The sequence below is a fragment of the Sinocyclocheilus anshuiensis genome, unplaced genomic scaffold, assembly GCF_001515605.1.
Source record: "Sinocyclocheilus anshuiensis isolate Anshui unplaced genomic scaffold, SAMN03320099.WGS_v1.1 scaffold273, whole genome shotgun sequence".
In the NCBI taxonomy this organism is placed as follows: domain Eukaryota; kingdom Metazoa; phylum Chordata; class Actinopteri; order Cypriniformes; family Cyprinidae; genus Sinocyclocheilus; species Sinocyclocheilus anshuiensis.
The window spans coordinates 766097-780201 of NW_015540857.1; the positions used below are offsets into that span (position 1 = coordinate 766097).

A 14105-nucleotide genomic window follows, 5' to 3' on the forward strand; every position below is an offset into this window, starting at 1 on the left:
ATAAGAGGGGGGGGGTGGTTTGACCTTTAGTGGAAGCTCCTGCAGTTGCAAAATAAATGTTATGGTCACTAAAACGTCCATTTTAATTAAGGATAACAGCAAACAGAAAGGAAGAAAACAGAAATGGTGGTTAGTGGATAACGATGAACCCCGGTTGAAAAAGTCTAGACATGCTACAGAGTCTCAAGTTCTTTTTTGTTTCTCTTAGATGGAGATCCTGCCCCAAGTATGTCGCTGGTGACGTGCAACCCTGACCAGCTGCCTCCCGAGAACTCCTCTTTCCTGGAGAGAACTTTTGTTTGTCGTTTCCGATGCCTCCTAGACAATTCTTCAGGATTCCTGGTCAGTGTCAAACAGCTAAAGCGCTCAAAACCTACACAGGAACGTCGTACTTCGACTGATTTAGAATTCCTCTTGGAATTTAATATTAGTATGATGGAAAATATCTTGCTATTCAAAGTCTCTAAGCCCCGATGTTCCAGATTACAGAGTGAGTTAGCATCTAGGTTAGCGCAGCTGACTTTGTGTTGGATTGCGCCTCTGGCATCCACAGAGATCTGAATTGTTGGAACACCTCTGTAATCCGTCTTAAAGGAGCAGTAAGGTCATGGGGAACAGGTTTTAATTCGTCCTAGAAGAAATAGAGCAAAATAGTGAGAACCGGTTCTTGTTAGCATAAATTAAAGCTAATTAGAAGAAATGAGGCACAATAGTGACCACCAACTCCTTCAGCTGTCTTTATTCCAAAAGTATTTTTCCTATTCATTCTCCAGCCAGACAGCTGTCTCTTTCTTTGCTAATCTTGGCAACACAGTAGTGAAGAGATACGTATGCGCGCAAAGCTCTGTACTCTTGCCCTTTATTTCTTCAGTCTCTCTCTTTTACTTTCTTTCCCCTCCGCTCCATCTTTACCAAATCCATCTCCCTCAAGAATAGCATGACTACACTTAGCTTGTCAGTAGCGGACCGCCAACAGGGGTCTCCCCATGTGCTCAGCGAAATTCATTAGCATGAGTTAAAAATATGAGCAACTTCAAACTCTTTTCCATTGCGTATTTTTTGTTTGTTGTCCTCTTGGCATTTTGAATGCAACCATTAAGTTATCTTGGGAGGTTCACAATGAAAACATAATTATGGCCAATTAGCTTCCTCTGTGATTATTTAATTGACACGCCCCCCAACTCGGAAAGTCATGCTGAAAGCTTTGTTTTTTTTTATTTGCGCCAAATGAAATACAGTTTGACAAATGTTTTCTGTTCGTGTATGTGAATGCGTGTCTCTGTATTAATGTTTCGTGAAGTCATTGCCGAACTGAGACACTTGTTTTGTAGCCTTACATAAGCAGAACTATTTTAAATCAGGCATTACACAAAATGTGTATTGTAGTTTTATGTTTGTGCATATTCATAAGTGACACTAAATTAATCATGGCTAACATACATAAAACACTCACTTTTAGATGTTGTAATCTCCACCAGTTAGAACAGATGGTCTAAGTTTGACTGACTAATCACAAACAAGCAAACATTCAGATATGACACATTCTGGACAGGTCATAGCCTTCATTTATAGATGACCTGGATTGAGCTCTATTGCCCACAATGAGTCAGAGACAACTTATGTGGTTCGCCAAGGGCACGCCAACAAAATCATCAGCTCCAGCTGTGTATGTACATATATTACGTGTGTCGGTTATACGTCCTTCATGCAAATGGATTATGACATGATTTTTTGTTTGTTCTATATGTCATAATTTTATTATTCTTGTTTATTTGCTTTTTTTTGTTGTAGTTGCAACAATTTGAAACATTCTATTATTAGATTTTGTGTAGCTTGAAGTTGATATTTTTAAATTCCAAATTTAAACTAAATTCCACAGTTATGCTTTTTTTGTATAGGAGCTATTCCAATGTTTATTTTTATTTATGCCCCATCAAGGCCCTGAATCTTCAAGGACGTCTGAAATTCCTGCATGGGCAGAACAGGCGACTGGATGACGGAGGCCAAATGCCGCCCCAGCTCGCCCTGTTTGCCATAGCGACACCCCTACAGCCTCCTTCCATAATGGAGATCCGAACCAAGAACATGATTTTCAGAACCAAACACAAGTTGGACTTCACCCCTATGGCCTGTGATGCTAAGTAATGATGGACATTTCTTTTGAAAGAGTTGTAACATGCACTGTATACATATGTTTATATCTCCATAAGTACAATAGAAAATGGTGTAAGAATCACTGATGTTGATTTTGCCTGTTTTTTAGGGGTAAAATCATTCTTGGCTACACCGAGGCAGAGTTGCGAGTTCGAGGTTCTGGGTACCAGTTCATCCATGCAGCTGATATGCTGTATTGTGCTGAGAACCATGTCAGGAGTAAGATTTTTCATATTTCTTCAGATTTGTCATTTTGGAGTTGTACTGTTTAAAAAAGTCCAGCTAAAGAAGTTGTTTTTAAGATGCTACATAACTAATAATATGATTGACTGAATTACGAGAAGATTAAGAAATAGCTATGATGAGCTGTCTTTCTGCTGATGCATGCTGACATTGTTGCCAAAGGCATGGTTTCTAAAATAAACTAGTGACACTAAAAGACATGAGCATTATGCTCTTAGGCAAATGCTTGAACAATGACAGTACTCTTATTCAGTGTGGTTCACAGGAGATAATCCATAGATGTTATGACAGGAAGTGAAATTGACTGATAATATCAATTGTGTGGGCAGGACTTGAATGGATTTGGTGAATTCAGATTTTTTTTATGGTGGTCTACGGCAAGAAGTGGAGAAAGAGAGACAGACAGATTTTACAGACAGACAGACAGCAAGAGACAGGAGAAGGAATATTTTCCTATAATCCCATAGATTATGGAGGAGATTGGATAAATCTTTGAGGTTAGGAGTAGAACTAGAGCCAGTAAATCCAATAAAATTAGTAATTCAATATGGAGCCAACAGCCTATAGCAGAAAAAAGGTACAAGGCATTAAAAATCTGGTCTGTATATTTCAACTAATAACTGGGTTTACAAACTGTTGCACTGTCTATTGCAGTGATCAAGACTGGAGAAAGCGGCCTGACTGTGTTTAGACTGCTTACAAAGGACAACCGCTGGAAATGGGTACAAGCTAACGCTAGACTCGTCTACAAAAATGGCAAGCCTGACTACATCATTGCCACCCAGAGGCCGCTTGTGTAAGCATATTAAGGCTAATATTCATTTATATTTCTGCACTAACAATTTACAAAAATATAGATTTAGTTTATTAGCATGCTAACTGTTAAATTGCATGGCAAATTAGCAAGATTTTGATGAAAGTCCTTACATATCCACTGACAAGGTTTTTATCCATTTATTCAGAGAAGAAGAGGGCGGAGAGCATTTGAGGAAGCGATCTATGCATCTTCCATTCACCTTTGCTACTGGAGAAGCTCTGCTGTACCAAATCAGCTACCCCATGCCAGGCTTCCCTGACACCCTTCAGGGCAAAAGCAAGAACAACAAAACCAAAAAGAGCAAGATAGACAAAAGTTCGAAGGATGATCTGGACCCAAGTTCTCTGCTGGGAGCCATGATGAGACAAGACGAGTCTGTTTATGTTTGCCAACCTGCTATGGAGCCTAGAATGTCATTCCACAGTAGCCTCTTCAGTGAGCAAGTAGAGACTAATACCTTCTCTTCTTCTGTGGAAAATGAAAGTTGGAATCCAGCGCAGAATGGTGTTACTGCAGTTTCCAAACAGGAGCCATCAAGTTTTGACCCACTACTGGCAACATTAGACTCTCTGTCCCTGGAAAATGAGGAAAGCTGCTCCAACAGTGAGCTATTCATTGCCCTGGAAAACCTTGGACTCAATGCAGAGGACCTAGAATTGCTGCTTCTGGATGAGAGGATGATCCAGGTAGAGATGGAAGCGAATTACGTCCCATCTCTGAACGATCTTCTCACCAACAACGAAATCCTTTCCTACGTCCAAGACTCACTGGAGAATCGGATCAAGGACTCGACGGATGCTCAAAACCCTGCCGTGGCATTAGATTCTGTTGAACCCCCTGAGCCATGTTCTGCTTCTGAGTCAGCTTCTCAGATTACTTCATCCATGCCTGATCCTCATGTACCTTTCTGGCCACAAAAACAGATAACACCCATAGTTCATCTCTCACAGCGTATGCAGCAACATCTCAATGGCCAGTCAGTTTGCCACAAAACTGAGAGCTGGATCCAGGCACCAATACCTCAGGTGTCTACAACAGACTCTGAGACAACTACATTTACCCAGCATGATACTTTGTTGGTAAACCCGGTACCAGCTGTACACAATGGCCACTGGGTCTCTGAACACACACAAGCGAACTTGAACTCTCAACTTGGTGACAAGATAACAGGAACTAGTAAAGCACCATCACAGCAATGGCAGCACAACCAGTTGCTTGACCCATTCCAGTATAAACAAAAAACAGCTGTGGGTAGTGATACCCCTCCAAACGGGGTCTACAATGATCCCCAGTGGCATGGATACAACTTCACAGACCAGTTGGTCACAAATGGACCATGTTTTCCCAATGGCCAGTTGGCGCACACACAAACAGTGGGTACACATGTTGATTACAATATAACCGACAATTCAGGGGTGGAGTTTACGATGAACATCAGTACAGCTGGGGATGTAGGTCAGTTTCAGGGAGCCATGGCCTCATCTTCGTCCTATCAGCAGGGTTATCAGAAACAGCAGCAGCAGCCAAAGGTCGCACCCACTTATTACACCTCCTATACCAAACAGAACTCCTCTCTGGAGCATATCCTGGGATTAGCCCCACCTTCAAACCTTCCCTCATTGACAGATTATAGCTCGGAACTGACCCATGACGCCACCCACAGTAAGGTAAGAATTAAAGAAGGATATAGTTGCGCAATGTGATTTAACCAAGTTGGACAAGCTCCTGGATCAACAAAATATATAACAGCCAAACCTTATCCAAAACACCAAGTACACGCTCAAATCCTGATCTCAAATGGGAAATTATTGTTGATAAAAATGTCAAACCCTTAATCCTAAAAACTGATTGGTTGATAGGAATGTTGCCCTAGAACTATCAAGGATGGATAAGGGGAAACCAGAAGTATTGCAGGGACCCAGGAGTTTCCAATCCAACTCTTGAAGGGCCACATTCCAGCAAAGTTTAGCTTTAGCCCTTAAGCTTTAAACTAGGGCTAGTAAGCGATTAACATTTTTAATCTAATTAATTACATGATGTGGCGATTAATTAATCGCACATCAAATTTGGCTGAGAAATTACTCCAAAAAGATAATTTTAAGTCATTGTTGTATAAAGCATCAAACAGACATTACAAAAAGTAGCTTCAGCAAAAAAATATTTTGTTTGATAAAATTTATTACATATACTCTTTTGGACCATGAGGGTGAGTAAATTATGACACAGTTGTCATTTTTGGGTGGGTGAACTATACCTTTAATAATTTATTTGATTAATTTTATTATTATTACTATGGAAATACGGAATTATTTATTTAATAAAATGATAATCTAAATAATAAACTAAAACTGCCAGTAGGTGGTGGTAAATGTCTTAATTATTAAGTCATCGAGTCATTTATTCGTTCATTTGATTCGTTAAAATGGCTGATTCATTCAGGAGTGAAGTAAATGGTTCTTTATGAATGGTCAATTTAATCATTAGGCTTGTTCGACTTGAAGCGGATCATCACCATCAGATCGATCGGTGTGTGACATCAAAGTACCGCGAGAGCAGACGGCTCCTTATGCTTTTGAATCGCTCTCGCGGTACTTTGATGTCATACACCGATCGATCTGTGCAGCGCCGCTTCAAATCCAGTGCGCCTAATGATTCACCCAATTCGTTCAAACGTGCATTAAGAAATGAAATGCCACTGTGTGTTGCTCAGAGACGAGCCGTTCTGCTTTGTCTTTATATTTTCATTGGCAAAATTGAGCAAAACAAACAACATTGTGTCTAAAATAACACAATATTAACTTCTTATTTATTGTACTGTTGTATAAGATCGGTATCACATTTGCACTTGTGCGATATTGCACTTATTGCTCGTGTGATATTGCTTAACTATATGTAAATATGAGACAAAAACTCAAACGGGCATTTTTGCTTTTCATCCTCTTGAAAAATTACATGCATGCACAGTATCATCAGCCCATCAGTTCTCAAATCGAGAAGTTCTTCATAGCAGTTCAGTCAGTGTACTGTTTGAGTAAATGAATTACTTCGGGATATTGGTTTATTTCGACTCAGAGGGAGTGTCAGCCACGTTAAAAAAGTGAATAACTTCAGTAATTTGTGGATTAATGCTTACTAGAGACGCGAACCGTTTCAAATGATTCAGTCCGATTTGGTGAACTGGTTCAACCGGTTCACTAAGAAAAACCGGTTAAATCGAACGATTCGTTCGTGAACCGGACATCACTATTAGGGACATTGTAACTACGTTCTCTAGGCTCCATCACGCAGCGAGTTGTTGCCCTGCCTCATATTTGTCATCAATCAGCTGTATGAAATGTCAGATGACCCACATAGGTCTGGGGCGGGGCAAGTGCGTTAAATGTGTTAATAATTATAACACGTTATTTTTCACTGTAATTAATTAATGTAATTAACACGTTAAATTACCAGCCCTACTTTAAACACATTGAACCAACTAATGGAGGTCTTCAGGATCACTAGAAACTTCCATGCGGATGTGTTTGAGCTAAACTCTGCAGGATTAGACATCCCTGCAGAACCTCATTTTACTTACATTGTCAAGCTGGTATTGATTGCTGGCTTAGAAATATTGTCCACTAGAAATTGTATCAAAAGGGGCTTTTGCACAGGAGGAAACTTTTCATAGGAGGTACCTGCTTTTTGATGTGTACACAACGCAGGAACTAGGAACGTATTGAGTTCTAAGAACATTGTTTGGGGGAACTACATTAGCTCCTACTCCAGAGTAGGGTCTAAAACAGTTCTATAGGAACTACCAGTCACGTAAGTGTACACTGACTGGCCAAACACATACGAAACACTGGCTACCCAGCATTTTTAAAAATCAATGTAAAAATATTTACTCCACGAACACAGCGATAGCAGCATTTAGCTACCTGTTGTCTGCAGCGTTGTGTTCTTTTCTCAGCCTCGATGATTTGTAACACTGCAAGTTGTCATAAAAGATTTAGTCAGATTTTCATGCTCTTTCAATCGCGTAAATTGTGTTTACATTCCATCTCAGTTATCACTAAACCCACGACAACAACAAAAACAGCTTCATCATGGCATCCTCCTTTCACCAGTTGTTAACGTTTGTAAATGCCGTGAATAAAAAGACGTTGCTGTCGGCCACTTCAGAGTTCATGCTGTTCCTGGTGAATGCAACCAGGAAAATGGCAACGAGGAAGATTGGTTCTCTAGGAACCACCATGCTGGCTAGTTCCTAGAACTACGCAGTGCGAAAGCCACTAAATAGTCTTTAAAGGGACAGTTCACCCAAAAATGGAAATGTATTTGTATTTGTATCTGTCATTAATTACTCACCCTCATGTCGTTCCAAACCTGTAAGACCTTCGTTCATGTTCTGAACACAAATTAAGATATTTTTTATGAAATCCGAGAGCTTTCTGACCCTGCATAGACAGCAACGCAACTGACACGTTCAAGGCCCAGAAAGGTAGTAAGGACATTGTTAAAATAGTCCATGTGATCAGGGGTTTAAACTATCATGTTATGAAGCTACTGGGATACTTAAAATAATACAAAAATAATGACTTTATTCAAGAATTTGTTCTCTTCCGTGTCAGGCTCCGCCGTGTGTTTAGGAGAGTACCACGAAACATGCGTGTGCAGTAATGGCAGAATTTTCATGTTTGGGGTGAACATTTCATATAATGATAAGGACCCTTTTGACCACCCTTCATTGTCTAATATTGTAGTTTAAAAGATATTCTGGACTCCAAACCATGATACGCCCCACTCCACCCCCTCCATATTTATTTTTTCCATTGGCCTAAATGCTCACTCTGATCTAATTGTGCTCTGTATAAGGGGCCAAGACCTAATAGGTCACGTCTAATGTGCTGAGATTGCATAATGCACAGTGACAGATCTACAGTACAAAGTCTTGGCAGTCTCTAGAGATTCGCTGTGTGGCCCCACACAGGTGGATGTTTGTTTTGCCTGCTGTGTTGCATTATTATAGTGACTGTGATTAAGATCGTAATCTTCAGCTTAAGAGTGTAAGCTTCCAGGTCAACCCACCAGCATCAGACAGGCTTTTCCGCTATACTGATGGCAGCCAATTGTAGCATCTAGTCCATTGTGAAATGGGAGCCTGAGGCTATGAACGAGAGATAGAGGAAGAGTAGCCTCCACAAAAGGACCGCTCATGCAGCAGGCAATATTCAGAGACCATGGGCCCCTGTCTGCACTAATTTATCCAGACGATCTTGCCTTTCCACATGTAGGGCACCATGCTGTGGTTCCACATGTAGGGATTGTGTTTTCTGTAGATGGTTAGCAGTGCTTGCTAAGACAAATTTGGTGCATAACTTATGCCTTGTTGTCTATGCTACGGGCATCAATGATATCTCAAATAGTGTGGCTTGTTGAGTACAATTACAGTTCACCTGGCAGACAACTGAAACATAATAGACTGAAGATCTAGACCCCAAATATACTACATCATAGATACTTTGGGTGGACTGTTTTGACTTTTGCTTGGCATTGTGGTGGTGACTTTTGCAAAAAGTGCTGCAGCAACTTTTGAAAGAAAAAGAGAGATGAGGGTGGTACAGTTAGAAATAGTACTAAAATTGGAATGGTAATCATCAATGGAAGGGCAAGGTGAGGAAAAAAAGAGAGACAGTTCAGTCCAGCACTACATTCTAGGCTTCGAGTTTTCTGAGTTGTGTGTGTTCAGGGTCACTGCTCTCAGCTGAAAGGAGAATAGAGCTTAAATGCCCAGTTAGGCGTGAGCAGCCATGACCTACAATCCAGCATCAACATTACCTCATGCATACTAACACTACACTTTCATATACTATAACTATAGGAGCTTTGTGATATAGCCAAGGATTTACTTATCATCTGCAAATGTGAACAGTTAATGAATTATGAGTTGCACTGACATTATGCCAAGTGATGTCATTTTTTAAAGCTTTTACCCAGCTAATCTTTAACATTTGTTTTGGTTAGCATTTTGTATGTGGCAGTTTGGACTTTATTTTGATGAGTTTACCTCCAAAAACGGCATGGAATTTCTTCAGTTTCTGCAGTTTTTGTTTCTGATTATGATCTTGGTTAGTGTATCTTGTGAAGACCTTAAATGACCCCAACAAACACAACATCTGCTGTCCAGCTGCCGGTAACCTGCTTAAATAAGCAACCGCTGTGCTAGTTCTATAAGCTAGCACCATACGTGAGCTCTGTAAATTTGGGTCAATAGCAGAGAAGTTGGTCTAATGCTAATGAAAGGTCATGGTTGCTCGCTGTGGATTTTGTCATTTTTATTCTGTATTTATTTTATATGACTTTCAAAAGCTGTTTTAAGCTAGGCTAACAGAAGTCTTATAACTGCATCCCAAATAACACTATGCACTTATACACTATGTACTTATGCACTATGTACTCAACTATGTAGTGTATGAATTATATAAGGTTATTTTGTCATTCATAATTGGAGTCTGACAGCCCCTCCCCCTTCGCAATGTAATTAAAGCTCCGACAGTTAAGTGCAACGTGACGTGTCCAACATTCCACACTTCGTTTTTTCAGTTATTTAAGTGCATCATCTGGGTATTTAAAGTGCACTTTTTTCTTTCGAAATTTTCAGTGAACACACTACTCGCAGTATTTATACTAAAAACGTCATAGAATAGTGCATTAGTGCGTGATTTGGGATGCACCTCAAGTTCTTAAAGGGGTCATATGATGTGATTTCAATTTTTCCTTTCTCTTTGGAGTGTTACAAGCTCTTGGTGCACAAAGAAGATCTGTAAAGTTGCAAAGACTAAAGTCTCAAATCCAAAGAGATATTCTTTATAAAAGTTAAGAGTCAACCATGCCTACCTAAAGCTCACTCAAGGCCGCCGTTTGTGACGCGTGTTGTATGTGTTTCATTGTGAAAGCGAAACTACTTTGTTTGGCCTTCCAAAAGAGGACACAACTAGAAATCAGTGGTTAAGTTGTATTTACAACACTGTTCCAGAACAGTTCATTACACCAAATACACAAAATAATGTTCTTTTTAGCAACATCCCCTTTAATTGACATTGACAAAATTATCAATGCTAATCATCCTGTATGTTATAATTATTATTATTATTATCTATATTTTATATATTTATATAAAACGTAGGCCTATTTATATTTGTAACTGTGAAATTGATACATACATTTTTAACTAGATAATTTCACTTTTAGCTAGCTTTTAGCCATTTAGCTAAATACTTCTAACATTTGTTTGTTTGCTTGTTTCCAGATGGAGACGGGCTTTATACTCAACTCCGCTAGTGTGGCCTACACAGGAAGTTGTTTGGTTCCCAAGGGCAATGCAGTGGCCACAGCTGGCAACAGTCCCCACCCCCTTCCTGAGCCACTCCCACCTCCCCCAGACCCTCCGACCACTGGTTTCTACCTCTGAACACACTCAATACAGATCCGTCTGAAAAGATGCCATCAATCATGAGAAGACTGTCAAATAAATAATAAAAAAGCAATTTTGATTTTTTGATTTGCTTATCCACTTGAATAAATCAATTTTAATTTAAATTAAAATGAGCCAGACTGACCTCTGAAATATCAAACCAATTGCTGAATACTCCACCCAAGATAATGTGATAGTACTCTCATTTATATTATTAATTCAGTTATGAATTAATTATGTATCAATTACAGTATATTTGGATTATTTCTCTGTGTCATTAATGCTTTTTGAGACGTAGGGAAATTTTTCCAGTTGGCAGATGCAGTTTGTATGTCGTCTGTAACAGGTGCGTGTCGGGATACGTTTGTGTGTAATATGTGTGTGAGATGTCAATCTCCATTAATTGGGCTTTATTCAAAATTGTTAGTAAAACTGTTTGCGTGACTTGTGATGCAACGTCTGTAAATCACGTAGGAGCATATGCAACGTATAGCTCTTACAAAACTGATTGTCCTGAAACGCAGTAAATGACTGATGTTTATATGAACAGAAGACTGGGATGCATATTTATTTATGGGAAAAAAAGCAAGGGTGTTACCTTCCGTTTACTGAAAGAATACTTATGTGCGATGTCAATAATAAAGCAGTTTAGCAGTAGATGTCACTTGTAGATCTGAACCCTTCTCGCTATTACATTTTGTGTGATTAGATTTTGGAAAGATGATTCTAGATCAAATTCAGCTTACCTTTTAGATACAGGTGTTCATGTGTATAGTGAATCCAGAAGCAACCCAGTCTTGTGACAAACGCGTAATAATTTGTAAGAGTTAACCAGGTAAATCAGATAAATGGATAAAATACGTACATGCAAGTGGACTTGTACATGTTGTATTGCCTTTAAATTGATTGGTTGATTTGTCTCAATAACAGTAAAAATCGTGCATTTTATACAAATATAACGGTCAATTGGAGTAAAAATTTTACATTTTGTACATGCCAACATGTACAATATTTTTACCACGGTTAACTCGTACAATTTGTTTTGATTTGTCTTAATTGAAGTAAAAATCATACATTTTGTAGGAGCGAACTAGTACAATCTACTATGATTTTTAATACAGTTAACTCAAATTATGTGTTTGACATGAGACCATGTTGTCCAGAACTTATGCTTTTCAAAAACCAGGTTTGTTTTGTCTATGAAAAGAGATTCTGGAAGCTGAAATTGTTGAATGTGTTGAGTATATTGTAAAGCAGTTAAAAAAGAAAAAGAATATTTGGTGCTGCAAGGTGTTTAATGAATAATAATGTTAAATGTTATAGTATTATGAAGTCACAGAGAAAATGAATTTCCAGGCCAGCCTCTTTGTTTTTACTTTTCTTTTTTTCAGTACATATATATATATATATATATATATATATATATATATACTGTATTTGCAGACATTTCCTATAAGAGGTACCACTGGCTCAACTATGGATTCAAATTTCTTTAACACGTATATGAGAAAACAATATGACAATCATTTACAAAATGTTTAAAGAGTTTGTAAATAGTCAAAAAAAAAAGTTATTTCATATTGTTGTAAGCACTATTTTAAAGAGCACTACAACCTAACCAGGTTTTACTTTTTTTCCGGCACAAGATGTAGGCTTCTAGAGAGATGTATTTTGGAGTAAATATTGTATAATTTTTTTCAGGTTGTGTGTTCTGTTTGTATATTTTAAGAAGAAGTTTTACACTTTAAATAAAAAGAACATGGTGCCATACTGGTAAATTTACTTTCCAGAATTTAAATGTTTTACTATTTGCTTAGAAATTGTCATCCATGTCAATGGTTTGCCATGTTTTTGTTTTTTAATCAATCATATTCGATTTTTTTTTTTAAATCACGTTTGGATTTATTTTAATATTCTAACACACTGAAGTAGCAGAGATAATAGGTACATATGCAGTTTTGTCTTTTTGTCATTTGACTGCTTGTTGAAATGTACGATTTGGTCCTTTAATTAAAGAATTTGTGCAATCACAACGGGCCTCCTGCTTTGAAGTTCTTCTAAATCTTGTCAACTCTCATTTGAAAACATTTCTAGGTTCCAAATTTTGTGCGTATTTGACAATATTTACAATTTTATCTTCCCATGATCCAAATATCCATTTGTTTTCTACTAAAACCAATGAGTTCTATACCTAGACGAAGTTCTACCAGCTTGGGCAAACTAGTCCAAGTTTCCTACTGCAACAGGAAGTTGGGGCGGGGCATATCGAAAGGCCTGTCCTACAGTGCAAACAACCCAACACATAATTTTGAGAAATCGTAGGCTTTCAAAAGGTAACTTTCTAATGTCTCTCTTGCTTTTATGCTTATTAGAGTATTGAACTGTTAGCTTAGCAACATGCTATTGTTAAAACCTGAAGTCAACAGTGAGGCAAGCCTAATTCACTTCATGAGCATTATTTGTGACTTGTGTTGTCTATGTAGAACTCCAAATCACTTACTTAATAGTTCACTTGACTATAGCTCAACTATGTTCTAGTTTAGTTCTACATTTTAGTCAGTATTTCAACAGTTTAGCAGTATTAGCTAGGTATTTTCCCCCCTTTTTGCATTTTTTTAGGTAAAATTATGCTATGGTTATCTATTAGAATTACCCATTGAAAATTAAATTCCTATTGAAGTTCAAACTTCACAGGTCAGTTACCTGGGGAGACTCGTTCTGGTGTAAATGCAGCTGTCTCGCGAATGGGGCTCGCCAGTTTTCAAACATTCCCTCTCAGCGCTTTTATCTTCACATCTGTATTGATCGCGCCGCTGACTGAGCGAACGGCTCCTTTTCACACCTAGCATGGTGTGAAGAACTGGCTGGCTGAAAGCAAACAAACATGTAGGGGTGGGCCAGATCGCCACAGGAGACTAAACAAACTACCACCTGAAGAAGTCAGTAAGTGCCAAAGGAAGCAGTTGGTATCACTCTAGTCAAGCTAGGACTATTCACCATAATGCTATAATGTGTAGCAACATGCTAAAAAAACTGTAGCAAGCATCGAGCAATTTTATGTTTGTATGTTCCTGTGTAGTGCATGGAGTGCCTTAGAGCATTTAAATAATACAAACCTCTCTATGTATCGTGTGATTTCTGCACACTTGTGACGTGATCAGTCACTCGAGAGGAATGCTAACTCCTCTCGGTCTCCCTTTAGCCTTAGCAACAGAAGCAGACAAAACAAAGATGTAGAAAGAGAAGCAGAGAGATCCCTGGAGATGGAACCAGACAGGGACAGGAAGAGACTGCGAGAAAGTGACCCAGGTTTAGAGAGGGATGGAAACAAGAATTGGAAAGGTGTAAAGAGTGGGAATGGAAGATAGATGAAAAGGAGAACAACAAACAAATATCAATTAGCAAGGGACTTAAAGGGATAGTTTACCGAAAAATCAA

At 38.6% G+C, this 14105-nt stretch overlaps 1 protein-coding gene across 1 annotated transcript in view; it reads left to right on the forward strand.

Moving 5' to 3' along the window:
* The window catches only part of LOC107687868 (aryl hydrocarbon receptor-like), a 41481-nt gene extending 28811 nt beyond the window's left edge, over positions 1-12670 (forward strand). Inside the window, exons 6-11 of the mRNA XM_016485345.1 lie at positions 209-342; positions 1939-2141; positions 2264-2373; positions 3052-3193; positions 3360-4881; positions 10503-12670. Of these exons, the coding sequence (XP_016340831.1) occupies positions 209-342; positions 1939-2141; positions 2264-2373; positions 3052-3193; positions 3360-4881; positions 10503-10664 (2273 nt within the window). The 3' untranslated portion in view covers positions 10665-12670. The remainder of the gene's footprint in view (positions 1-208; positions 343-1938; positions 2142-2263; positions 2374-3051; positions 3194-3359; positions 4882-10502) is intronic.
* Positions 12671-14105: the final 1435 nt, after the last annotated feature.